At 55.4% G+C, this 27,862-nt stretch overlaps 1 protein-coding gene across 1 annotated transcript in view; it reads right to left on the bottom strand.

The window, feature by feature from the left end:
• Positions 1–27,862, bottom strand: part of ERBB2 (erb-b2 receptor tyrosine kinase 2) — a 38,807-nt gene that overhangs the window by 10,690 nt on the left and 255 nt on the right. The window contains exons 2-16 of the mRNA XM_030541545.1: positions 10,266–10,417; positions 8,519–8,705; positions 7,209–7,346; positions 6,629–6,697; positions 5,817–5,929; positions 5,371–5,512; positions 4,510–4,626; positions 4,121–4,247; positions 3,368–3,441; positions 2,898–2,988; positions 2,266–2,465; positions 1,798–1,930; positions 904–994; positions 551–711; positions 220–267 (exon numbers count right to left, since the gene is read on the bottom strand). Of these exons, the coding sequence (XP_030397405.1) occupies positions 220–267; positions 551–711; positions 904–994; positions 1,798–1,930; positions 2,266–2,465; positions 2,898–2,988; positions 3,368–3,441; positions 4,121–4,247; positions 4,510–4,626; positions 5,371–5,512; positions 5,817–5,929; positions 6,629–6,697; positions 7,209–7,346; positions 8,519–8,705; positions 10,266–10,417 (1,843 nt within the window). The remainder of the gene's footprint in view (positions 1–219; positions 268–550; positions 712–903; positions 995–1,797; positions 1,931–2,265; positions 2,466–2,897; positions 2,989–3,367; positions 3,442–4,120; positions 4,248–4,509; positions 4,627–5,370; positions 5,513–5,816; positions 5,930–6,628; positions 6,698–7,208; positions 7,347–8,518; positions 8,706–10,265; positions 10,418–27,862) is intronic.

The following is a 27,862-nucleotide window of genomic DNA, read 5'->3' on the forward strand; positions in this document are numbered from 1 at the left end:
AGCCTTGTCCCCTGACAATCGGCTGCGGAAGGGATTCCCCTCTGGTGCTTCCTGGCAGAGCGCAAGGGGGCTGCAGGTGCATATGGGGTAGGGGGATGCTGAGCAGAAGGCAGATGGCATCAGCTTCCCCCAGGGAGAGGTGGACCCTGGCTACTGCCCAGGGTGCAGCCTGCCTGGGAAGTTGGCACAGGGGGGGCTGGGCAGATGGGGGTGCAGTACCTCGGCTTCTGATCCATGGGGCAGCCGTCTTCATCCCGGATCGTGCACCTGGGGAAGGACCCAGAGACGTTGCTTTGTTACTTGACGGGAGGCAGAAGTGCCATAGAAAATCCTCCCACGGCCTTGGTTTCACTGCCAAGCAGTGGAGCATCTTGCTGGGCTGTGTCCCATAGGCCCCCATGCCAGTTTTCCCCCACCTGCAAACCTCTGCCCATCCCCACCTGCTTCGCCCCTCTTTGCTGTCTCCTCCTAGGCCAGCCTTGGCCCTCGGGATGCGCTGAATACTGCAAGCAAAGAGCAATGCTCCGTGCCAGCCAGCGCCCCTACTCACGAGTGGCTGCAGTTGGTGGGGCACAACCGGCAGACACCATGTTCATCCGGATACTTCCAGATGGGCACAAAGGAGGAATCGGCCTTCACCCCACTTGGGCACCTCTCCACGCAGTACTGGGCATCTCTGTAATGGGCGCAGGCCATGCACTGGTCCGCCTCCTGCCAGGAAGGATACAGAGTGAGCACCGTGGGATTGGGGGCGGGGAGGGAATGAAGAACCCAGGAATCCGGGGTCAGTCCAAAGCCTTGAGACGTAGTAGAAACTGGTTGGGAATGCAGATCCCCTCCCCCATCCTAAAGGGGCTTTCACGCGATCTGCCAACCCCCCAGGCACCCTGGGCAGCTCCTCACCGATCCATGGCAGGTCTCCGTGCCATTCTGGGGCAGGCACTCGGGGTGGCAGGAGAGGCAGCGGGTCCCGTTGACGTGTTCCCGGACGGCCCTGCCAGGAGAAAGAGCCTGAGCCAGCTGCTGCACAAAGGCACATTTCACCCTCACCCCACGGTGCCTGTTGATGGGGCAGGACCAGCCCAGCTGAGGATCAGGCAGCAGTGGGAGGGCAGAGATGTGCCCCTTCCCCTCTTCCCACACAGCTCCCTCTGCGACCAGGGGCCAGCTTCAGATCCCTAAACTCAGGGCTGGAATGTGGTGCCTCATGTGGGAGGCTCTGCCCGCTGTCCTGTAGGCTGACCTCTCCCAGCCATGCCAGAGCTGGCCCGCTTCCTTCCCAGCGGCCCCCAGGGCACCACATTGTGGGCAGGGCTGGGATCAGGGCAGTGCCCAGCAGGGTTGTTCCCTGCATTGATAAAGGACCGGGCAGCCACTCAGGACCCTGCACGATCCGAAGGGAGGGTGTGATGGGGAGGGGGAGCAGGCTGGGGATGACTCCTAACCTGCCCCCTGCTCCCACCAGACACAGGCCGCTAAGCAGCAGCTCCAGCACCCCATCTGCTGCCCTGCTGCACCCTGATCAGCAAGATCCTCCCTAGGGGAGATACCCAGGGAGTTTCTTCCCATGCATTCTATCCTCAAGGTCCCTTGGAGACACCTCAAACCCAGGCAGGGCTGCGCTATCAGTGCCAAAGGAGAAGGGGCCTGGCCCAGGGACTTGGTGGCATCCTCTGCCCCCATCGCATCCAGCCACAGTGCCAAAGCCTCCCCCTTCTCGCTCTCACACGGACCCCCCCCAGGAGGCTTGCTGAGCACAGACACACAGTGAACCCAGCCGCTCAGACCCCTGCTTACCCATCCAGAAGGTTGCAGGACTCCACACACTCCTGCCCGCGCAGGAACTGCTCGCAGGCCACGCACTGCGTCGGGCCTGGCCCCCAGCACTGCCCCTTGGCACAGAGGTGGAAGCACACCAGCCCCTCGTTCTCTGAGGGGAGGATGCCACAATTAGCACTTGGAGCCCAGCCTGTCCCCGCCGTCCCCTGAGGCAGCCGGACCAGTGGCCTTTCCCGGGGGAACGCAGACTCCACCGGGCACAGGCCAGCCATGGATGTCAGTGTGGAATTTGGTATCAGCGTGACAGCCAGGGACACATGGTACTACATGGCACTGGAGGGCTGTGCACCAGCCAGCAGAGAGCACCCATTGGCACCTAGCTAACATGGCAGTGCCACTCGAAGCCCAGGTGAGTTGGGCATAGGAGGAGTCCTTGGGTGGGGCAGAGAGCCGGACAGAGCCCTGGCAGAGGCCCCCACCCCTTACCACACTGCTCCACAGGCTTGTTGTTAGTCTGGAACAGCGTCTGGCGCCGGTTCCTGAAGATGGCTTCCCAGGGCACCTTCTGGAGGAAGCAGAGGTTGGGGTTCTGGTGGACCAGCACCATCCCGCTGCTGATCTCCTGCAAGGAACGCAGGCCCAGTGAGACGATGGACAGGTTCTGCAGCGTCAGGGAGTAGGCACCACTGCAGAGAGACGTCGACAGGCACGGGGTGAGCCAGGAGGGGAAGGACAATGAGACAGGAGTTATAGGGTCCCTGCCAGCCCCACACTCTGAGGGGCTATGGATCTGGGTCCCACCCTCCCATGTGCTCCCTCTGAACCACAAACCGTGAGGATGGCTTTTGTGAGCTGGCGTCTGGGTTGAGATACACCAAGCTCATTCCACGTCTGGCAAATTCCAGCCACTGGGTTCATCTCTAGGCTTCCACCCTGAAAGGCCCCATCACCACTGCTCTTGGGGGGGATCAGAGGACTGGCTAGTATCACACCCCCTCCAGTGACCAAGAGAACTGGGCACATCCCCAACTGCGTTCACAAGGCTTGCGAGGCCCATCCATTCTCCGGATCCCGTCCTAGGGCCTGTTCCTCCCCACCCCATGTCCCTGCCTGCTCACTTGTGAAGCACTCGGCCTCGGATGATCCGGAGGTTCTGGAAGATGCTCAGGTCTGGGAAGGTCTCTGGCCAGGACTCGATGTATAAGAAGCCTGTGAAATGGAGCAGGAAGGTGTGTCCTTATTCATGCGAGCAGCGGCCTCCCACCAGCTGGTGGTGGGTCGGTTTCCCAAACTCCTCGGTGACTGACAGGTGCAGGGCCCAGGCCTGCCTCCTATGGGCGCCCTCCCACGTGAAGCAAGGTGGCTTAAATTTCTAGGGCAGGAGCGTGTGACCTTTAGCCAAGGCCCCACTGCTAGGAGGCCCCTGGGGTGGCTTTGCTGCTGAGCCCCGTCCAGTGACTTTGCAAGCGAGCGAAATGGAAACAGGAGTCATTTGCACATCACAGATGGAGGCTGCATCACGCTCTCGGTGGGCACCGGCTGGAGACGTGGCTGAGTGAGCCCGGGCGCTAAGCAATCCCTCACCCACCTGTCAGCTCCTCCAGGCTCCCGAAGCTCTTGAGCTGCTCTGGCTTCAAGGGTGCAGTGTTGGTGACAGGATCCCTGTTTTAGAAGGAACATGGTTGGGGAGGGGGATCCTTGGAGGTGTAAGCCCTTGGGATCATGGACATGGGGGGCAGTGGCTGCCCTGCAGCCACGCAGTCGGAGGTGCTGCCCGGCCTGATGGGCTACAATCTCTGCGAAGCCCAGCTGGATTTTGGAAGAGAAAACGGATGCTCCGGGGGGAGCCCCTGTTCACACCCGCTTCATGCCCCGTGACCCACTCACATGCACACTCGCCTCGGGCCTGCAAGACTAAAGCCCAAGGGAGGTTTCAGTTTCCAAAAAGGCCCGATCTAGACAGGACTGTAATGGACTGGCTGGGGTGTGCACTGCTCCCCCCTCCTGGATAGAATCAGAACGATTCAGCTGTGTGGCATAGGCCCTACGCTGATAATTGCGATTCCCCTTTGGCTCATGCATTAAGGGCTTGGGCTTTGGAGAAGAGACTCCCCTGGTGGCCGGATGCTGAGCAGGAGTTAGCAAGCTCCTGATGCCCCCCCACAGTGCTCCAACATGCCACACACGCACCTCCTTCACCCAGGACATCTGAGACCAGAACTGGCCCCTCCTACCCACAGGGCCAGTAACTCCCCTGGAACGAGCCAGCAGGAGCTGTGCTGAGCTTGCCTGGGCTGGACAACTGGCAGTGCAGATGGGGGCACCTGGCACCGCTACTCACCCCGTGAAGGTCTCAGGCAGGAAGGCCAGGCTGCCAAAGATCTTGGTGCAGTGGGCAAAGTGCTGGATGTTGGAGGAGTTGACGGCTCGGACGCCCTTCAAGAAATCCACGCCCAACCCGTAGCAGCCTAAGAGAGAGCAGGGCAGGGGGCTGAGAGGGGTTGGGAGGGAACCCTGGTGTGGAATAACCCTGCACGGACCACCCATGTGCTTCCATTCCATCCATTGAGCCTCAGAACGGAGACACTCTTGCAGCCCCCCAGACCTTCACGCGGCTCCCTCTCCTCAAATTCAAAAAATCCCATGCCCTTAACTGCTGGATGTGCCTCCCCTAGTCCCTCCAGGAGAGGGGCTTTCCAGGGCGGGGCACAGGGGATAGGGGAGCATTACCTTCCGGGCAAGGCTTGCTGCATTTCTCACACTTCTGCACACTGTCGGTGCTCACCTCCTGGTTGTCCTGGGGACACACCAGCGTGCAGGAGCCCACCTCTGTGGCCAGGTAATTGTCTGTGAGAGAGGGAGACATGGGAAGGAAAGATGACCCTGTGGTTAGGGCATTAGCCTGTGACTCAGGAGACTTTCCGTCAATTCCCTGCTCTGTCACCGACTGCCTGTGGGACCTTGGGCAAATCCCTTCACCCCTCTGGGGCTTGGTCTCTATTCGCTGGGGGGATAAATGGCACCAGGGAGCAGGAGGCATCCAGAGGCTACAGTGACGAGATACACGAGTCTGCCCAGCTCACACAGAGCCTGGGTCCGATCTGGGGACTTCACTTTGGTCACCGAGCTTGGATCCCAGACTCTGACCCTGGGTGGGGGGAGGGGAAATGCCCCCCACCCCCGCAGCTAAGGGCAAAGCCCCCTTGCTTTAGCTCCCTCCCCATTAACCCCTCGGCTGCTGCATTCCAACACGAAGGGCTTTGTTTGCAATGTGGCTGCCCAGTTAACGGGAATTGCATTGTGCGTTGTGGGGGTTTTGGAGTGGGGGAGGGCTATGGGCCTTGGGCTCCAGGAGTTTGTGGCCCCCTGGGTGCCGGACCCGACTTTGGGAAGCGCCAGTAGAAGCCCCTTCCACCATCCTGCCCTGCCAGCAGGGGGAACTTTGCAAATGGAGGCCTGGGGGGGGGGTTTGCCCTGGGGGTCTCTCCACAGGGCTAGGGTGCATGGCCAAAGCCCAGCATACACAGCTGGCAGGAAGTGGGGCATCCCACAGAGCCCACCCCCCGGGATCCCCTCGGAAGGGGTGCTTACAGGGGCACTTCCTGACACAGCTGGCTCCGAAGGTGTAGCGCCCGTCCCGGTTGGGCACCGACTGGAAGATGTCCGAGTTGTAGATAAAGAGGGGTGGGCAGTGCAGCTCACAGATCCCGCTGCGGTTGACGTGCAGGCAGGCCTGGGGGGGGGGGAGCCAGCCAGCCAGAGTGTGAGCAGCTGGGACACCCCCCTGCACCAGTCCCTAACCCCCTCTATGCCAACTCCACCAGCTCCAACCAACCTCCTCATTCCATCCCCCACGCGAGTCTCTCTGCACCAATCCACTGCTCCTGCCATCCCCACCGCGCCTACCCCCTCATGCCCCCACCTGCCACCCTCCCACTCCCACCACGCTAACCCCTCCCCTCTGCACCATGCACTGTGCTAACCCCTCGGCCACGCTCACACCCACGGATGGCGCTGGAGTGGGGGCTGGCACTCACCAGGCAGTCCGAGTGCTTGGGCCCAGTGCAGCCCGCCGCGCACTGCTCGTGGCAGCAGTCCGTGGGCTTCGTGCCCTTGCACCTGGGGCACCCGTCGCAGATGCTTTGGGTCACTGGGGCAGAGAGAGAAGTGGGGAGGAACCATGAGGACCTGGACGTTTGGCTGTGGCCATGTGACAGGCTCTTGGCATCTGGGGGGCTCTGCGCATCCTGAAATCTCCCCTGTTCAATGGATCCATTTCCCCCTCATCCCGCCCCACTCCTGTGTCTGTGCCTTCTTTCTCCACCCCCCAGCCACACCCTGCGTTTCCCCAACGTGCATCTCCACCAACTGCCCAGCCACACCTCTGCCATCCTCCCCCAGCACCTGCCCCACCCCTCGCTCGTGGCAGGGTTAGAAAGCCACACAGTTCTCCTGGGCACCAACATGCTTGCTTCACCTCCCAGCAACACAGCTGGGACCTTGGCACCAGAGCCGGCTTTATGCCGATTCCCCCAATTCCCCGGAATCAGGCCCTGCGCCTAAAGGGGCCCCGCACTGGGGGTCTTCGGCGGCATTTCGGCGGTGGGGAGTCCTTCGGTGCTGCGGAAGACCCGGAGCAGACCCCCCGCTGAGGAAGTGCCGCCGAAGCCCCGGACCGCCGCTGAGTATTCCGATCGGGCCCTGCTTGGCACGGTGCCCCCAGCCCAGCCAGGCTTTGTAGGGTCCGTGCCCTATTTGCATGGAGGACGAGCTAGCCCCATGTGCCCCTGCAGGCCATGGGCGGAGACCTGAGTCCAGCATGGCCTCTCCCCCCGTGGCCGGTGCTCACGTGTCTGGCAGTACTGCGGCCCTTCCCCCCAGCAGTGCCCTTGGGAACAGAAGTGTCGGCAGTCAGCACCTGGACGGGATGGAGAGGAGACCGAGGGCGTTAGAGGATGCCCGAGACTCTGCCCTGGGAGAAAGAGGCAGCATGCTTCTGCCTCGCCCTCCTCCCCCAGGCATGGCAACCCCCTGCCTGGCTCATCGAGCAGCCAGCTGGGGGGCAGGACCCTCGCTCCATGACTAGCCGCCGGCTTGAGGCACCAACGTCCCCCTGGGACAGGCCAGTCGGGAGCAAAGGACTGTGGGGCAGGTGGGGGAGGCTCAGCTGTGAGTGGCTGAGTGTCAAGCCTGGGGGAGTCATAAACCAGCCTATTGGGGTGTGCCAGGCTCGGTTCCTGCAGGGTGTAGTCCCACATCTCCTCTCCAGAGCCGGAGCCCCACGAACTTGCCCGCAGGCCGGCGCTAGACGGGACAGGCCAGGTCCGACACGCCGGGCATCTTGTCACCCCCGCCAAGGAGGTGGACGATCCCTCCCCCCCTCCCTGGGAGCCGGGTTGCACGCGGAGGGACCCCACCCGGGCACGTACACGTCCTCTCCCTGCTGCTGTTGATCTGCTGGTGCAGGGCCAGGTCGTTGTGTTTGTGGAAGATGTCGCCCCACAGGATCGTCTCCTGGAAACACAGCTGGGGGTTGCCCTCGATGTGCACCCCGCCCTTCAGGATCTCTGGAGCGGGGGGAGGACAGGACAGTAAGCAGAGCAGCAGGGACAGCTGCAGGCCTCCCACCCGCGTGGCCACTGAGGGAGACTGGGTGACATGGACCAGCAGGTGACCCAGCCCGGCCAACCCCGGTGCTCCCACGTGACCCAGATACGTGACATTCTCCAGTTGAGGGGGCCGCAAGCTTATTTGAAATGACATTAGCCAGGCAAAGCACAGAGGGATGCTCAGAAAGGCCTTTGATCTTGACAGCTTCATCTGCAGCAGCACGGCCGGTGAGGGCTGTCGATCCTCATGCTCCAGGGCACCAGTCAGCTCTCAGGGTGGCCAGGAAGAATCTCCCCCCACCAAGCCCACTGCTGGGCTACTGCATCGCTAGGAGCCTTGTGCATCTGGTACTGGCCATGCTCAGAGAAAGGGGGATGTGTGACTGGTTAGGCCTACTGGTCTGAACTGGTGTGGCAGGGAGGTCAGGATTACCAGGCACTAGTCTGATCCGGTGCAGCAGGGAGGACACCAGACCACATGGAGCAGGGGTCTGATCTGGTGCAGCGAGGGGGATGCCAGACCGCATGGAGCAGGGGTCTGATCTGGTACAGCAAGGGGATGCCAGACCGCATGGAGCAGGGGTCTGATCCGGTGCAGCAAGGGGGATGCCAGACCGCATGGAGCAGGGGTCTGATCTGGTGCAGCGAGGGGGATGCCAGACCGCATGGAGCAGGGGTCTGATTCGGTGCAGTGAGGGGGATGCCAGACCGCATGGAGCAGGGGTCTGATCCGGTACAGCAAGGGGATGCCAGACCGCATGGAGCAGGGGTCTGATCCGGTGCAGTGAGGGGATGCCAGACCGCATGGAGCAGGGGTCTGATCCGGTGCAGTGAGGGGGATGCCAGACCGCATGGAGCAGGGGTCTGATCCGGTGTAGCGAGGGGATGCCAGACCACATGGACCAGGGGTCTGGTTGGGCACAGCATGGAGGCCTGGATACCAGGCTACAGGGATCACCGGTCCAACAAGGTAGAGATATTGCACTAGACAGGCCACTGCTTTGCTCTGGCCTAGTGTTTCAGTGACAATCAGCTCTTCTAAAGAGGTCCCTGGTGCATCCCCCCTAATTCTGAGTGCTCATTGGGATGAGCTTGGGCCCCCCAATTGGCTCAGGAACCAGCCTCCCCACCTGTCAGATGCCTCATGCCCAGCTCCTGCAGCCCCACCGTCCCAGTGGGGTCGGAGTTGGCGAGAACGGCCAGGGCGTATTTCTCCTCATAGAGCTGGGTGCCCCGGATGATGCGCAGGCTCTCCAGCTGCACGCGGCTCACTTGATTCTGCGCAATCAGCACGTAGCCCTGGACCTCCTTGATATCCTAGACGGGCAGAGAGCAGGGTCAGGAGGAGGCTGGGCACCATCAGGCTGAGGCAATAGCCCCTGGGTGGGGCCGTCAGTGGGTGCAGAACCTACGAGCCCTGGAGCTAAGCACAGGAGCTGCTACTGCCTGAGCTAAAGGGCAACCCCCATGTCTCTGCCCATGACCACAGGCCAACCTTGGCAGAGGCAGGAGCACTTCAGGTACAGGCACTTTCATGGGATCAGAGCGCCCAGGAGAACGCAGCAAGCACTGGGAAGATGGAGACGACTTTCTGTGGGGAGAGCTGGAGATCTTCCCTCCCCTGAGGCAGACAAGCCTCTCAGCCCCCTGACTCTGGGCTGGGCTGGAAAGATGCCTCCAGACGCAAGGATTGCAGTTCGTAGCCCCCCTCCTCCCCTTGTTCTTTCTGGATCCCCAGACCCTGCCAGGACCAACCCATTGAGAATGCCCGGTCTTTTAACCAGAGGAGGAAAGAGCCGAGAGTGAGCCCAGCGCCTCGGCAGGTGCTCCCCGCTCTCCAGACCCCCCAGCCAGAAGCGTGTGCTCCACCCTTAATAAACAGGGGACAAGGGGCAACCTCACCCCTGGGAAACTGGCAGCAGCAGGAACAGAACCTGGGTCCCCAGGCAAAGACTTCATAAGCTGAGCTGGAGCAGCTCCCGCTGGCTGAGGAGACTTGCCAAGATGCTGCCCTGTGGTTCCTTACAGCCAGGTGAGTGCAGGGCCTGTGTCACCCAGATAAGAATCTACTACAGCCACTGGCGAGGGGAGTTACTCCTTTAGCTCCAGCCATAAAGGATGTTGCATTTAGTGCTGAAGGACTGGTGGTCAATGCCCACCTGAAGGTGGTTGCTACTGTGTTATCCCCTGCAGGGACAGACCCCAGTGTCTCCTTGGAGAGAGTCACATCCCAGGCTGGCTGCCCTCTAAGGAGAGCCGGGCTCAGCCTTGCCTGTGAGAAGCAGCTATCCCCCAGCTGAGCCTGATCTGCTGGCTTTGTTACCCAGAGTGACCCCAGCTGTGATAGGGTCAGGGCGGGCTGCACAGAGAGCGAGAACTCAGCCCGCAAGAGGAGTCAGGGGGTGCTGGCTGTCTGGGAAGGGCCAGGATGCAATTATTCTCTGCGGTGGGCCCTGGAAGCCCTCTGGGTTGGCATTCAGAGGAGGAATGAGATGGAAGGAACTAGAGGAAGGGCTCTACTAGCCACAGGCAAGCAGCACAGGGCTTGGAGGTAGCAAGTGATCCATGGGCCAGAACGCAGAACGGAGAGTTCCCCCACCAGCCCCAACACAAGGCCTGGCCAGCCCAGGGTGGGGCTAAGGAATGAGCCCTGAGGATGGGCTTGGGGATAGGGTGAGAGGGGTGAGACACGGACAGAAACAGGCCATCGCAAGGCCAAAGAGATGATCAGCTCGGGGCGGGAGAGGCAAGGGCCCTGCAATGCCATGACCTGACAGCAGGGGTTGCTATGTTAGCGAGCGTCCCACTGCAGGAGGGGTGAAGGGAGGATGCTGAGCTCAGGGTCAAGGTTCCCCCCATCCCCGCTGAGTTGCTCACCTTGAGGAAGGACATGTCGGCATCTGGCCCCAGGTAGGTGATCTCCAGGTTGCCCTGCACCACCTGGCAGTCCTGGTAGAGGCGGCTGAGGGTGGCGTAGTGGTTTTCGGGGCTGGAGGGACGCAGCAGCTTCATGTCAGCGCCCGTGCAGACTGCAGGGGGGTGGAAAGGAAAAGCCGGTGAGGCTGGGTGGGGGTGGTGGTCAGAGCTTTGGACTGGGGCAGAGACAATGGATGCCATTCGGAGAGACACGCGGCACCGTTTTGCTAAAGGCTGCTCCACCCCAGGAGAGCTAGTGAGTGCTTGGCCCTTCTGCAGGGCAAGAGAGAGGAAGGGCGGCCTGACCCCTAGTTCTCATGCCTATAGGGCCAGATTTGCAGCAGAGCTCAGTTGCCATTTAGGGCAGGTTTTCCAAAGGGCTTGCTGAGCTCTGTAGAAAGCCCAGCCATTATGTGCCTCTGGGCCTCAGTTCCCCACCTGTAAAATGGGAGGAACACGCCTTCCTGGCTGGTCTAGTTAGATCGCAAATTCCTGGGGCTGGGATTCTGTTAGCACATGGGGGTGTAGCACCTGCCACTTCAGCCCTAATCAACTACGCCCCTAGATGCTCCCATAAATACACAAAAGAGACCCACAGGGGATTATTACACATCAGCGGCTGCAAGGAAAACACAGGGCCCTGAACTCAGGTCTCAACAGATAAAAGCACCTGGAGTGGTGTTTTTAAACTCAGCCTCCTGCAAATCCCCCGACTTTTCTATTGCCTCCTGAAGCCCACTTTGGTCAGAAGCTGCCCATCTGTAGGCAGGTTCCCGTTAACCATTTCAAAGGTTGACCATACACCCAACCACTGCGGAGTGGCTATAAATCAGGCAGCAGCTGTCTAAAGCCTGGCAGAAACCCTGTTGGAGAGATTACAAAAAAGGAATTTACAAGCACCCCACTCCCCCCCCCAAAAAAAATCCTTTCGCTGGTGTTTGCCAGGGTCAAGCTGCGTTTAAAGCAGAGAGTCGAGAAACGGTTGATTGTGCCAAGACTTGTGCCGGACAGAGAGGAAGGGTCTGACGGGAATCGGTGCAATGGAGCATCTGGGCGAAGTGCCGGGTTTATTTTTATCTTGAAGGGGTTGGAGCGGATGCAAAGCAGGTTCGAAGTTGCAGGAGGATTGTGAGGAGCACTGCACAGCCGTGCACTGTGCCACGTTTGTTACAAACCCTGCTGATCTCTAGAAATCCGACAGAGAGGGAGAGAGGCCCACCCGGTTGGCTACTGAGGCTCAGTATCCAAGCCAAGTTTAAACCCCCTCAGCTCTGGGGACAGTTCAGGATTTCCTGTCACTGGAAGCCCCTCGCCCCCAACTTCTGGAAGCGCAGTGAGGCCAGCATTAATACCCTCTGGGTCACGGACTCACTCCCCACACGGTCTGGACGCCGGACGTGTTTAGGAAGTGTCACTTTCCACAGGAAATGCCATGGACTAAAGTAACATCCATTTATCTCGGGAGCGCTTTCAACAGCTTCCTATGGGCTTCCTGTATGACTTCTCCCCACCACAAGGCAGAACAATAGGGTTTAGCCACAACCCTGTAAATGAGCAATTTGTTTGGTCCCAGCCCCCATTCTCAGCCCCCTCACTGCCTCAGATAAAAGCTCCTCCTGAGTGGGGGAGGCCCCAGTGGGAGGCCAAATGGATTGATGGCTTCTGTGTGTCAGGACCTCTCACCCCCACCATTGTGATCAGCTAACAAAAGGCTCCTGTCAATTAATGTTAGACAGAAGCTGTCAACGTGGAACTCCAGCAAGGAGAGTTTTATCCGGATGCCCACAAAGCGTCTTTCCTGCCGGTCACGAAGGCTGAGTGACTCTCCTCTCTCCCTGAGCAGGGGAGTCCCTTCCGCCCCACTTCACAGAGGGAGAAATTCGGCACTTGCCCCAAGTCATCCAGTCAGCTGGAGAACAGAAATTCAGGAGCCCTGGATCCCACTCCTGAGCTTTAGTAATGAGATCACACGCCCTTCAGAGCCAGAAAGCCGGCTTCCAAGTCCCCTGCTCCAACCACTAACCACTAACCATTCCCTGCCCTTTCACCCCGGACCATACTGGTCCGAACAGCCTCCCAGGTGCGAGACTGAAGCGTTCCCATTCCCGTTCCCCAGCCATGCTGCTTGTCCGCTGGCCCTGCTCTTTTGTTCCTGGGGATGCCCAGCCAAATGAGCTAGTTTCACTTTCCCAGGCTGGGGCGGGGAGAGAGTTTGCTCCCCCCTCCCACCCCAGAAACTGGGGGGATGTTTCCATGTTGCTGCTTGAATCACTGGTGGGTATGAGCCCTTAGCTCTGCTGAGAGTAACCGAGGACAGAGTATTTGATGGGCCTCCATGGCTCCTCCCAGGGGCACAGGGAACCACTTGGTTTAGATCCTTCCCCTCTGACCCCAGAGTATCCGTTCCCCGGCTCCTGTCATGCGCCCTGTTTATATGCCATGGGGTCCCCCTGCTTTACTTCCCTAGGATGGTATGCGGTGGTTAGGATGGGTTGCACCACACTATTACTATCCTTCAATCGTAGCTAAGGGACAGGTACGCACACCCCTGGATTGGCATCAGCTCAGCACCCCTGCGCCATGTTTCCTAAAATCCCGGCTGCCCCAAACAAAACAGTCCTGATGCACACAGCCAGCACGGGGTGGGCACCCCAAACCGCTGCGGGCTGGATGCCAGCCAGGTTTCCAAGGGCCCCAGGCATTACGTAACCCAGTTACGCTGGCTTCAAAGCTCTCAGTTTTGCTGCCTCTTCTGTAGCAGGGCTGGGGTGGAGCTGGGCTAGGAAATCGGCCCAGTGAGAAAAGAAACACACAGTAACACAAACCCACGCAGCATCACCACCTCCTCCTGGCTTGGTCACACCTGCTGCTCTGGAGACCAAGGGTGTGCACACGTTCAAACTGAAAAGCCTTAGCGAACTGCCTTCCAATTCCAAGGAAGTTCCTATCCTGTGCTCCCTAGAAGAGCCCCCCAGATGGGAGGGGGGAGAAAGGAAAGAGACAGGGTGATAAACAAGCAGGCTATTCCAAACAGGCCCAACTATCCAGTTCTCGTGGGTGTTGCGCTGAGCGGAATGTCGGAAGGGACTGGAGATTGTTACTCCTATGGCACTACACCTCCAAGGTTAGCTGGTTTGGAAGCTAAGTCTTTTGGGTTGAAACAGGTTCCAGAAGAGCCCAGGATAGGAACCCTGCACCTCAACTTTGTTCCCTGTTCAGATCTACACTTCAAACCAGGATAAAAGCACAGTGCTGCTGCAGAGCAGTTGCTCCAGGTGGCTGGAAGTCGTTGGAAAACCAATACGTGATTCTGGATCTACAGGGCTTGCACGACAAGTGGACTCAGATTAGTTTGCAGCAGAGTCCGGTCAGTGTCAGGAGTCTTTGTACAGGATTCCCTGGTTCTACTCACGCCTCTGCGATTGGTGCACTGTGCGATCCCAGTCAAACGAGGAGTCTGGACTCACAAATGTTTGTGCAAACCTCTTGTTTGCCCAGGAACACACTTATCAGCCCTGTGAGTTTCCCTTACTGCAGAAGGTTCAGTCAGAATCAGAACAAGACCATCAAAACCAGCTTGGGGTTCAACAAAGAGACTGGTACATGTATTGGGGTAACGTCTCAGCCGAGATCAGGGCCCTATCCTGCGAGGTGCTGCACAGACACAGAGCAAGAGAAAGTCCCTTCCCCAGAGAGCTCTGTCTAAAGATGGAACTAAACAGCGCCCCCACGCCCTGCCAATACAAGGTACCCCACTTTGGGGGCAGGGGTTTCAGAGCCTAACTAACTAACTAGCTCCTCTGTTACCAAAGTTCAAACATGGGAGATACTGGGATCTGGATACAGACTCCAATTCCAAGCCGCTGGCTCACGGGTCCTGGCCTATTGTTCACACTTGTTCAGGGAGCTGCAGTTCTATGTAATGCAATCCCCTTTGGTGGTTTGTCAGCTGCGGGGATCAGATGAGGGATCTCCGGATCTTAGCTTGAGCGTCTGCCTGCCCAGCCACCACGAGAGGGAGACAGAGCATCACACCGCGTGGCCATGGGTTACACCTACAAGCATAAGATGCGTTGGCATGGGCAGAACGAACGCCAGTCAAGGGTGCTGCATCTACAAACCTGACCATGTGCCAGTGGGAAGAGAACTCTTAGGCTGGCACTGGCTGCCTCACCCAACATCCCCCTATAGCATTGCCCCTATTGGCTCCCCAATGTGCACCCAACAAAGGAAACACCACTTATAAAACACATCTTAGGGCAGGTGATCTAAGACCTCATTTTTCTGATTGGCCAGCAGAAAGGAAGAGCACCTTGCGCTGCATGTACTTCCCTCCCAGGGTCCCTCCCTGCAGACAGACACGCAGGGAAAGCAATGCCATGATCAGTCATCCGGCAGGGAGAAAAGGTGGCTTGCTCCCGCCAGCTCGCTGCCACTGGTGCTCTGGCATTTGATCAGATAAGCCTCCTTGGCGGGAAATTGACTCTGCAAGGCTCCTGGTAAACAATCCTTACAGCCATGCTGATGGCTCATTGGAGTTGGATAATCAAGGGTGGGGCTTACATGTGGATTGAAACCACCGGGCGCACTGAAGCGTGGCCCCAGACTCAAACCGAACCCCCAACTTCCCATAGAAGTTGAAACGCTTTGGGAGACCATTGTGTTTGCTCTCTACCTGTTTCCAGGCTCGTGCCATTGAAATACTGGGAGGCAGGAGAGTGCCACCGGATAGGAACCAAAACAGATCCAGAATCTGTCCTACCTACTCTCCACCTGGATTTTGCAGACACAAGCCTCGAAAGTTTGGAGAAGTATCCAAACTTTGAAGCATTTATCAGAACTTCTGGAGAAGCTTTCTCCCTCTTCCCCACCATCCACCTGTCCGTCATCCTCATTCTCAGATGAAGACGGACTTCCAAACCTGGTCCATGAGGGAGGAGGTTGGCAATAGAATGATTCCTATAGCCCCTCTCTTTCCAACACACATACAGATACCTGGGTGAATGCAGACAGTGGCCAATGTAACTTTAACCCCCTTGCTGCCAGAGTTCTGCTAAATAGCCAGTGCTCCATTGCAACAGCTGCACTTTGATGGGGTGCAAGAGAAGCTATAGAGGAGCATGTTTTCCCCTAGGCATGCATGCTGCGGCACTGGAGAGGAAGCTGTGCATGGAGGGCCATTGGCAGATGGGGCATTGCAGCACACAGCGCTGGAGGGGCAGTCGTGCCCGGGATATGGCTGTGTCTGATGCAGTATCAGAGGTACATAATTTTTGCACAAATCCCTCTTAACTCCCACCCCCCACACACACACACGCCAGGCACTGAAGCAATTAAACCCAAGTTCTGTCCAACTGCAGCTCATGAAATCAGAGACATGGGTTTTGTAACCCAAGCCCAGCCAGCAGACGCTGGTTTAAAAAACCCAGGCGGTTCCGGAGGAAGCCACCGGACTGGAGGGGCACGCGAGGGCTCCATTTCTAATCACATCCAGAGAGGGATACCCAGAGTCCCTCAGATCATAGAAACACTCACTCCCGTGGCTCACTCTGATGTTACAGATGGCTCTCAAATCCCTGTGTCAGTGGCTGGCATTAAGTGTGCAGTGAGAGGGCCGGGGGAGCTAGAGGGATGCGGGATTTTCTCCTAGAGTCCAAGTGGTGTGATAAAAAAGACTCAATTGTTAAGAGAGCTGCTGGTCAGAGCCCACCCCAGACAAACAAAACTAGGAACAGTTGCTTCTCTGAGGAATGGCAATGGCAGATGGCCCCAAACCATAAGGATCAGACCCCAAAGGGTTGTGAGTTCTGGTTCGGGTCAGTGAGCACACGCATCAGGTTTAATACACACCCACCTGGTTGCCCAACATCCCCAGCTGAGGTTGTGCTGATCACTGGGGGAGGGGAGTTGGAAGATGAAGGGCGTTGGGACAATCTCTATCACCACTGTATGAAATGAGGGGAAACTTGATGCTAGGGTTAGGATTCTAGTCTGGGCCTCAGGAGACCAGGCCTCGATTTCCTATCTCACCATGGGCAAGTCGCTTAGCCTCTCCTTGCCTCCGTTTCCGCATCTATAAAATGGGCATAATAGCATGGCCTTGCCTCATGGGGGTGTGAGAACAAATACATTAAAAGACTCTGAGGTGCTCCGGTAACAGAGGCCATAGGTCAATTAATCCCAAACAGGATGGTGGGTTTTGTGTGAGGTGGATGTTTGCCCAATAGGAACTCAGCTGAGACCCAACAAACTCATTGCACTGGGGTCAGCAAACCACCCTTAGGCCGTTAATGTGCTCGGCCCAGCATCTCTGTCTCTGTACCCGCTGTGCTGAGCAGCGTCAGTAGTGGCAAGTCAGTCTGGTTCTTGGGCTTGATGGGGGGAAGCTATGAAGGCCAACAGGCTGTCTAGCGTTCACATACCACTGCAATTTTACTTGTTACCCCCTTGTTACCATTTATCCGGAGAGAAAACATTCCCCTCACCAGACAGGGCTGCAGCCCAGGAAGGAGTCAGCTTCGGGCCCAGCTTTAAGGTGTGCTGTACATGGAGGACAATATTTTAAGCTATTCAGTCCATCATTTAGGGAGAGAAACAGAGGCGTGTCTGTTTATCCCTCCCTGAAACCCCACCTGTGGCTTTCCCTGCTGGGACGCTCTGGGAACAGGGGAGACCCTTGTACCCCAGCTTCTGCCCAAGCAAGTCGTGCCTGAGGGAGTTCTAAGTGATATGATGTGAGTTGTTACAACCTCCCCCTAGACAGCTATGAATCTTTAGCTCTAGCTGTAGCAACTCCTGCTTTTAGGGCTGGCGGTTTCCAGTTCAGTCCCCATTGTGTCAGCCAGGAGGGTGTCTGTTGCATCTGTGAGGGAACAGTCGACCTGGAGATAAGTCTCTGTGCTGGGGCTCTTCATTCTTTCTGCTGAGCTGTGGTCATAGGATACCAGAGGCCTTGGTGCCCCTTTGGTTTGGGCAGATTCACAGAGTTTAAAACCAGAAGGGCCCATCCTGATTGTCTACTCTGACCTCCTGCATAGCACGGGGCAGAAAACTGGCTCCTGCAATTCCTGCCTCCAACCCATACCTTGGGGTTGAGCTAGCGCAGGGCGATTTCTAGACAATGTTAATCCCTGGGTTGGGACAGAAATACAGGACCTGGTGGCTCAGGGAGATAAGTGCTCCCACCTGAGGTCCCCCTTGCTACCACAGACTCCTCGCAGGGCAGTACGGCCAAGGCTCTGCCTCACCCTGTCTCCCCGACTGATGGAGGCAGCAGGTCACCCCCAGGCGGTTGCCGTTTTTGACGGAACCGCTTTTTCAGGTTGGGCGTGTTTAAAAAGGCAAAGGACTGATGCAATGTTGTGGAGCCAAGCTTCCCCTCCCCGACACACCTCCGCCTCGCCTGCCCTGATGCAGCTGTTCCCCAGCCCTGCCTCCTGCAACCGCTGTGGTTGTCACCATACGCTGTGAGCTGCCTGCTGTCCGCTCACCCAGGGTGGCACAGGCCTGCCAGGAGGGCGTGGGCTCGACGGGCCATCACCCTGACTCTGCTTGCCCAGGGCAGTGTGTGCCACCTAGGGGGCAAGCCAAGATTCTTCACCATGTCCATTTTGGGCCCCAATATTTATAAGTGATCAGAACCAAACGGGGGTAAAATAGCTGCAAGAGGATAATAAATATTGAACATTTTACTTCTTAAAGATGAGCCAGGGCCTGAGTACAACAAACACACAGACAATAAGGCACCAGAAACTCAGAGCCAAGTCCCGTTTGAAGTTCTGGAATGTGTGATGTTTTCCTAGACGCATCCAGTCCACGGGGCAGAGAGACCCAATTCCCACAGAGATGCTGGTGTAACCCAGTGGTGCATGCGTGTTACTGGTCCTCCTCTGAGCTGGACCCCCGCCATACTTCAACCTCAAATCCAGGATATGGTCCCACTTCTATGACAGCTGCCATCTTGGCCAACACCCCACCGATTGACCCGGGGAACCTCCAGAGCTACGTTTAAGCAAGACAGATCCTCTGTGGATCAGGCATGGTGGGGAGCTGACTAATGGGCTGCACCAGCTTGTTGGAGGAACAGGGTCTTCCCTTAGGCGCAGTCGGGTGGGTGGCCCATCAGGATAGTACAGAGGGAAAACTTCTTTGGGGGGCATGTGTTTCCCCTTGGGGAAGCAGCTGAGTTGCTGGATATCCTTAGGAGGGTTGACCTGGAGTCTCCAGGAATTAAAGATTAATCTTTAATTAAAGATTATGTTGTGATGATATCTCCAGGAATACATCCAACCAAAACTGGCAACCCTCGCCGTTGGCCTCCACAATGGCGGGGGGTGGCACCACAGCACCATTCCTCCTCGGCTTCTCCCACCCGCCCCCCCAAAGAGGCAGGCGTGCTAAGGACATCTCATTCCCAGCATTCAGTCCGCAGCGGGGTCTCTACAGGGGACAATGGCCCGCGAGGGCCTGTAATAAAGTCAACTCCCCACGGCCAGGCATTCTCTGGATGTCGGTAGCCAGTCTCCTAGCGACCGACGGCGGTAGGCCTCAGGCCTGCATGGCCCAGCTGAATGGGGGGCCTGACTCTGGAGCTCTCATCTGGCGCTTGGGCGGAGGGCAGATTCAAATTAACAGCGCCTCTTAGGCAAGCCAGCAAACAGCCTGGGCCACCCGCAGCCATGAGAGACGGGGCAACTCTGCCTCGGAAGCAAGATGGATGGGAATCAATAACCCCTGGGCCGCACTGCCCCTGTGCTACCTCTGTTATCCAAAGGGTCTTCACTCAGGATCTGTCCCCCTTGGTCTCCTGGGGGTGGTTTGCAGCTATCCCAGCATCCCCCCCCTGCACACACACACATCTACTGTTGCACGAGTGGGTGTGCAAACAGTACCCCACCCCCACCTAGTCTGGACTGTGTAGGCAAGTGATGACTTTGCACAGGTAAAATGGACATGTACCTGATTCCCCAGGAGAGAATGTAGGCTGGCAAATACAAGGGATCGGAAGGGAAGAGCAGGGAGTGACAACTGAGGGACAGAGGGACAGAGACTAGTTCGTCCAAGCCAGGTGCTTTCCCTTCAATCAGCTTGATTGGTATCCCCTGCCCTCCCCCCAAACTTTCCACCAGCTGGGGTATTGAGCCCCAGGACTGATCACTGGGGAATTTTATATTCATGTCCCTTTGCCTTTCATATGAGCATCTCAAAGTCCTGTACACATGAACAAACTTTCTCCACACTCCCAGACTCCAGGCTTATTATCCCCATTTTAATGAATTTAAGCTTAAATTAAGGTATGCGCAGCAGGCAGTTGTCAAGTGCTGAAAAGTTATACCATTTGGCAGGTAGGGAAACTGAGGCACAGAATGATGACCTGATTGACCCAAAGTCACACAACAGGTCATGCGGAGAGCCAGGAATAGAACCCAGGAGTCCTGACTCACCCCCTGCCCCCCTTGCTCTCACCTCCCATTTGGTAGCCTTGTGGATTTGTTTAATTCTTCAGGATGCAGAATTATGGGAAAAAATAGGAGGGGGAGCAAACATTTCTCTGCTAGCTACTGAGGTGGGGGTGGGGAGGAAGAAAAGGGGCAGCAGTTGTTGAGCCTTTGAGGTTCACTCTGTGCCCCACAAGTCCCTCACAGTAAAAGCAAACTGCCTTGTCATACACCCCGAAGAGCAGTGCTGGCATTTGGCCCGGTGACCCTACAGCAGAAGCTCACTGGCTGCTCGTCACAGATCACGGGAGCCAGGATTCCATTTGTCAGATTCCTGAAAAGCTCGGGCCAAGCTTGGGCAGCATCGGCTACGTGACTGAGCAGCAGGGATCAGGGATTTAGCCTGGGTTGGGCTGGGAAGCCTGCAGGCTTGGGGACTTTAAATCCAGGTTGGAAAAACCTGATCCGCACAGAGATTCAGCGAGATGCCGTTTTGCCTCCTCTCTCTTTGTCACAGACACACTGTTACTTCAGGGAGAGGTTCCTAAATCTCCTTGTTCCTACCCCACCTCCGCAGTGCTAAATTACCAACCCTCCCCAGCCTTCGGCCTGTGAGTTGGGACAGCAAACAGATCACTCCCCATGCGGCCTGACTGACAGCTTGCCTGGGGCCAAGCAGCTGCCCAGCAACGGCATGCCTTGTGCGTAAAGCCAGCTGCGTCCAGCAGCCTCCCGCCTGCTCTGGGTCACAGGATGTGTCTGCACAGCCTGCTCCTGACGTGTCCCTTGTCCCGGGAAAGGTTTGTGCTAAATGTCAAAAGGCGAGGCATTCTGGCCTGGCACAAAGGGGCTGAGTGGGGGGCTGAGTTTGGAGCCGTCTCCTTGATCCCCTTGGGGGGCTCCAATGTGCTGTCCAGCCCCGGGCTCCTAAACTCGATGTCATTGTCTGCAGCTCTCTCTTGTGCTAAGCCTGGTCTCAGCTTCCTCTGTGTTCTCTGCCCCTTCCTCCTGCCAGCTCCCTGGCACCATTCCTCACTCCGCGGCTTTGCTGCCATCCCCTCCAGCCTGCCAGAGTGCAGCTGCTAACATTGCCTTGCCCTGCCAGCGCTCTGGGGCAGTACCTGACTCCGACAGGAGCATCGACTGGACTCTGGTGAGGCAATGGGTGTCCGACTCCTTCGGTTCAGTCCCTCTAGCCCTCCCCAGGGTGGCTGCCGCCATCGCAAGGGCCCAAGCTCTGTGACAGAGCATGGCAGGCTGGGAACCACTGCACCAAACACATATCCGTGGATACATTTATCTCCAGGCCCATTAGTTGAGGAAGCCAGCAGGGCCCCCCTATTTCCTGTCCCCACCCATTTCTTACCCACCCCACTACTCAGAGTAGCCCCTGCCCCTCCTCACTCGCTGCATTTCCCAGGGCCCAGCAGGCAGGGCTCTGGAAAGCTGAGTTAACATTTAACAGCTGCTGCTGAGACTCAGGGAGGCTCAGGAGAGGTCTGAGTGTGGCAGATCCCTGCTGTGGCATGAGTTTAAAGGTCACCTTCAGAACAAGCTGGGCCAGGGCAGATTTGTATTTCATGCTAGGCTAGCACAGAGAGGAATCCCCCAGAGGCTGGGGCGATAAGGAGGGAAAGAGAATAATTAATGCCAGGGGCTGACCTGATCCGTCCTTGTGAGCTTCCTGGCTCAGCCCTGCACCATCACAGGGGTTCCCCAGTTTCCTGACCGCCCCAACTGAGCACACGGAGGACAGCATGATGTGGGAATCCCTTTTGGATTTGGAAGCTTCTCCCCTTCGAACAGCATGCAGAGGGAGGTGGGGCTCTCAAAGGTGTGTGTTGTTTCCTAGAGGATCCGGGGACCCAACCAAACTGTCCTGGGGACCATCGTTTGACCAGAACAGATCCAAGCGCGTGCCCAGTGCATAGAGCAGAACAGAGTACGTAAAGCTTCATGCTGCCAGGGGAATCATTCGAGGGGGAAGGACCCATCTCCCATAGACGGCAAGAAAGCGAAAACAAGCTATCACCTGCAGTCAAAGCTCAAGGTCTAAATCCACCTGCTAATCGAGATTGGTGTAGGATTCCAGAGAACAATGAACCTTGGCAGCTGAGATGGGGCTTTCGGTGCGCCAAAGGCCAGAAGGGCCCAGCACCTGCAGCAGGGCCAGATTTTCACAAGAGTTCAGTGAGAACTGCTGGCCTTTTACCAAACAACACCTGGCCCCAGGAGCACGAGTACATTTTACAGGGGAGGTTTCTCAGAGCTGGATTTGGATGCCCAGTAACAATTAAATGGAATCGGGCTTCCAAAATCCATGAGCTTTGGCTTCCAAGTCTCATCCTTCTATCCCCACTTCTCTCCTTCCCCTCCCCACAGGGTCTATTGATCTTCCCGGCACGAAGCAAGACCTGTCTGTTTACTCTGCCTTTTGGAAGAGGGTCAGAGCCATGCTGAGATTTGGGGGGTGGGGGGACTGCTGGTGGGGTAGTGTCTGGCTCTAGCTTGATGGCCTCTCTTTTCAAAGCTGTTGCATGTGCTCCTAAGAATAAGACAGGGCAGCTTTTATCTCTGTCTGGATCCATATAAATCATTAGCCTAGCCACACGATTTGTATAATGTTCCTTTGAATCTATTTATCTGCTGGTAGGAACCTGACCTGAACACCTCACAAGCTTTGCATTTATCCTCACACAGCCACATGAGGCAAGGTAGTTATCCCCACTGTGCAGATGGGGAAACTAAGGCATGGAGAGGCTAACTGACTTGCCCAGAGTCGTGCAGGGTGCAGTGACAGAGCAGAGATTTAAACTCGAGTTTCCTAAATCCCTGGCTAGTGGCCTAACCACCGGACCCATCCTGCCTCTACAGCCATTTGTTAACCAGGGGCGGGTTGTTCAAAGGAGCCTATGGGAGGGAGGAATTTCCTAAGGGAGATTCAGTGAACACTGGGTGCCTGACTCTCTTAGGATAGTCTCAGCTTCTGGACTGAAGAAACCAAACAGCACAGAGAAGCATCACACTCAGCACCTGCGGATCCCTTTATTGGTAGTCTCCGCAGAGGACTAAGCAGGTGGTAGAGACCAAACTCTCCCTGGGGGTCAGGCACAAGACGGGTTGCAGGCATGCCATGTAGGGAGGGAAGGTGTGGAAAGCGCGCCCTGCTGTTTTCTGGGCTGTCCTCGGTCTGGGGAGAGGCTAAGAAGCGTTGGCCTCCAGTGCTGGCCAGCCAGCATGTAAACTAGAAAAGGAAGATGCCGAGTGCTGCCCTACTTGCTCTGTCCTCTCTGAGGGGAGAGGGGATGTATCCTGCTGTTTCAGGAGGTGGAATCAATGCTCTGACTATGATCCCATCTCACCCACATACTAGGGGACGGAGAATTACAATGAGCACTCCACGGAGAGTGCATCCCAACCTACACAGCCTGAGATGCAACATCCTTGAGCAGGTCCCAAGCTGAGATCCATCCATCCGTTACAGGAAGATTGTCCCTTTCCCCACCCTCCTTCTCTGCCATCTCCCGTTTCACCAGGCTGGCCTGAGGGCAGTGGTGGAGGGGGTGGGAGATGGTGCAGTCTCCTGTCTCCCCAGCTGTGCTCTGCGCCTCTGGCGGTAAATCTAAAGGGAGCCGAGTGCCAAAGAAGGAGGGTTGGGTGCAGGTTGTTAAAGTTGCATAGGAATGTGAGACAGCCCAGGCGTCCAGCAAGGTTAGTCAATTATCAATCATTAAAGGCTCACTCATTCAGTCAGCACTGGACATTTCGCTGGGAGGCTAAGGGCCTCTTCTTTATACTGCTGTTAAATGTCTCAGTGTGCACAGAACCTGTTTAAAAACCTGGGAGACAGAAAGCCTTTGTTTAACCACAGAGCAGGGCAGCAGTGGGGAGAGCTCCCCACACAAACATGCATCAAACTCTGCTAACAACTCTCAGACCTGACCTGGAGGGAACAATTCTTCAGCAGAGCAAGTATCAGAGGGGTAGCCGTGTTAGTCTGGATCTGTAAAAGCAGCAAAGAATCCTGTGGCACCTTCTAGACTAACAGATGTTTTGGAGCATGAGGTTTCATGGGTGAATTCACCCACGAAAGCTCATGCTCCAAAACGTCTGTTAGTCTATAAGGTGCCACAGGATTCTTTGCTGTTTCAGCAGAGCAGGGCGTCTAGCTTTCAATCCCCGCTAACAAGGGTTCCAATTAGTGCCAACACTTCTCCACTGCAAACTGGACTTAGGTGTCACAAACTCATCACACATTTGCCACTGAAAAAGCCATCAGATTGTAACTTGTACTGACTTTGACTGGATTCAAACAGACCACTTAGCTATGAAAGCCTCTATATTCTATTGACTTGCTGTGGAGAGTGTGGGAGATTCCTCTATTGTTTCTATTAATAATTATGTGTGTCCCAGTTTGTCTGCTTGATATTATCTTCCCTGATTCCATGGCATTAAATCAGAGGAAGGAAACAGACAGGAAACAAAACAATGATGGAGAGACGGTACCTCCAGAGATAATACCATGGGTCTTCCAGGGAGCAATGGTGGGGACAGGGGAAATTGGGGTGTTATTAATTGGGAAATGCCCATCTGTCTGTCTCCAGCTCAGCCAGCAGGTTAATTTTTCCCAGGCCCAAGCCTAGGATCAAAGGGACACTAAACCATTACAATTCCCCCGGCTAGAGAGGAAGGGTGGTGAGTGGGCAGCAGGAGCAGGAGGTGAATCTCTGACAGGGATGCACAAAGAGGATGCTGAGCAGGCTGTCTGGCTCTCCCAGGCCAGGTGGAGGGGTGTCTAGGCTGACTGCAACTTGCCCAAACCTTGCAAGGAAAGAACAAAGTGTCGGTACGATTCATGCATGTTGGCCTTTGTTGTTTTACCCAATTCTCCCTACTGTGTTCCTGTTGAGTAATAAATAATATTTTGTTTTGAAAAGGCTGAACTGTGTGGCTGCAAACATTATCTGGTTACACAGCTCCTGAGAGAGAAGCCTCCTTCTCAAGGAGCCCCGGGGAGAAACAGCAGTGGGTGCTAATCACCCAGGGGCACAGGTGCAGGATTCAGCCTCGAGTGAAATGGGCCTATCACTAGACGTCTGCAGAGGGGTACAAAGCAGAGCATACTATGATCCTTGGCATCAGCCCTTCGGCCAGGGATTGTGTCTTATTCTAGGACTATGCCTCGCCAAGCACAATGGGGTCCTGATCTCAGGTGGGACCTGTAGGTGCTATTATTTATTACCTACATTAAAATAACAGCCACCATTTAAAAAAAAAATCTAAGCAGGGTCTGGAGAGAGAGAATTGAAGAGGGGACTCTACGGGCAAAGATTTCTAATGGAGGGATCCATTAGGCTGTGGAACTGGATCTTAAGGAAGAGTCTGGATGCTCCATCTCTACAAATGCTTAAAACTGGAGGACTGCAAAAGCACAGAGAACAGAGCCATGGAACAATCCTGAACCTGCGGGGAGGATGCGATTTAACAGGGCTTTTCCACTGCTAACCTGGCCGATTCCATAGCCTGACCAGTACGTTGGAGATAGTTATTTAGTTAGATTTTTAGATGCACTGATTCCAGGATCATGTGCAAAACATCCGCAAACAACACACACAGAGACTTACCCCAAGGATAAGCTGCACATAAACCTTGCAATCACCCATTGTGTAAACAGACGGGCCTGACCTTGTGCCCTAAACGTTATCAGATTCAAGTTCTCTTAGTGCCCAAAGTAATTCTACTGTAACCAACAGGGATGCTGTAACCCAGTGGACCGAATCACGACAGACGCCAGTCCTGCAAACACTCAAGCATGTGTGTAATTTGACCTACATGAATCATTCCACTGAAGTTAATGGGAAGGCACATGTGTGTCGAGTTATGCATGGGCTTCTGTGTTTGCAGGATTGGGGCATGCACACCTGTAAAGCCCTGCATCCCAAAACTAGGATATAGAAGTGAAAAATCCCCAGTGACTCTTTTCAGTTTCAGGGTGTTATCACTATTTATTTTGGAACATTGTAACTCAGGCCCTGCCAGGATGTCCCCATTCCTGGGAACAGGTTCTCTCTCCAGGGAAATTAGGAAGAACAATTAACAAACATTTTTTCAGATATTCTGATCCCGACAAACACAAAGCACCTTATTGGCATGCGAACTGGAAAAGGCGATTCAGAATTCAGTGTCCACTTGCTGCTTGGATCTCACCAGCTTAGCAGGGTTGGGCCTAGATGGAATGTCTATGGGACAGACAGACACACACAAGAAACCCAAGCAGTGCTCTCAAGTCAGTAGGTGATGCTTTTTCTGAACCAATGTCCCACCATGGCAGTAAGGGGGTCACTGGTGCTGTTTTTTGGCTGAGACAGCAACTAAAGTAATTAAAGATCCTGTGGGATTTTCTCCCGTTGGGAGTAGGGGGTGATAATCTGGCTGTCTTTGCCAATTCCAATCTGAGTAAATACATTCTGCCACCCTACATCCCCCTTCACTCCTGCAGATTCAACTGAAGGAGTTTTCCCCTTCGCTTTCGCCCTCAAACCATTGAATAGTATTGCTCTGTGTTGTTAGGCAGCTGATGAGATCCACCCCAGAACTGGCTGCATCTCATCTTGTGAGTGATATATATCCTTACTCCTGTATATGTAAAGTCTCTGAAGCACTTCAGGATCAGAGGTCTTTTATAGAATACTGTTCTCTGAGGGCCACATTACCCAGGAGCTCTTATCACTAAATATAGTGTATTACAGGGACCCCAGGGCCTAGATATTGGTTTAAAGTAGACCTGCCCAATTGGCAGATCCAACTCATACTCAGCTAAGACATCAGAAAACAAACACTACTAGTTAGTAAATATTTGGGTTTGTGCATAAGGTGCTATGGATTATTTACCTAAATCTGACATACTGGATAACTCCCTTGGGAATCAGCACCTAGAATTTCCTGTCTGTCCTCTCGCCCAAGAGCCAATGAACTACAAAATGTAACTGCATCAATAAAGCTGCAGCTCCACAGTATTCAAATACAATAAACAGCTCAACGCTGTAAACTACAGACAAGATGGATTAGGTGGTAACATTTTCAATAAACAACTTGCCTTCTGCATAAATCAAAAAAGCTAAAATCTTTTGGGCCTCCCTTATTTCCTCATTACAAATGTTGAAACACGCCAAACAAGTATCCACTTCAACCAGCCCCATCACAAAAACTGGTTAGGATCCCAGCCTCTGAAATTCGTAACATAAACTCCTTTCCAGACTATTTAATTTGTGAGTGAGCCATGAAATAATTGCCCAGGTAAACTATTACTGGAGTCAAGATTCAGCCTCAGAGGTGATTTCGCACACGGAGCAAAATATAAATAAAGAGAAAAATTCAGCCTGTAGTGTTCGTCCAGCACCTTAGAGAAAGTAAAGTCTGATCCAGCCATCTACTACTGTACACAACAACCAGATGGGTAACTGTCCCCTTACAACGCAGTGCTTAGATACACAACTCATGCAGCTTCAGTGTCTGCATGTGATCGCTTTTGTGCTATTAGGCAAACTCCATGGATCCTATTTTTGAAACCCACTCTTTCCTTGTAACAGCAACAAGGAGGACAGGGAATGAAAGAAACCATTTTAAAAACCAGCCAAGTCTCCCCCTCCCTGCACTCCTGATGCAACCGTAGTTCTCTGCCTCTCTAGTCACGTCTGGATGGTCCCTCTCCGTGCGTGTCTAAAACAACACAAAACGACAACATCTAGAGACACGCTCCCCGGTGAAGCGGCAGCCCTGCTCTGAAAGCTCCAGCTAAATCCTTGCTAAACCAGGACTCATGGGACCCAGTCAATGTCATGATCGCGAAAGTAATTAACAAGCTCCCCCTCACACCTCATCCTGCTGGGTGGAATGATTAATTTCTGCGTTCTCGGTAGATCTTTGAGTAACGACACTAAGATTGTTAAACTAGGTCAGGTTTCTTTATGCAAGTTACACAAAACTTCAGACAAAGTTTTTTGGGTTTGCACCCTCCCCCTTTCTTTTCCGGGGCTGCGTGTGCTTCTTTGGCGTTTTCTTCGCCCACATCCTAAGATCTCTCTCCCTGAGCTGAAGTTTCTCTTTCCTAACGTCCCACAC

This window comes from Gopherus evgoodei, chromosome 23 (assembly GCF_007399415.2).
Source record: "Gopherus evgoodei ecotype Sinaloan lineage chromosome 23, rGopEvg1_v1.p, whole genome shotgun sequence".
NCBI lineage: Eukaryota > Metazoa > Chordata > Testudines > Testudinidae > Gopherus > Gopherus evgoodei.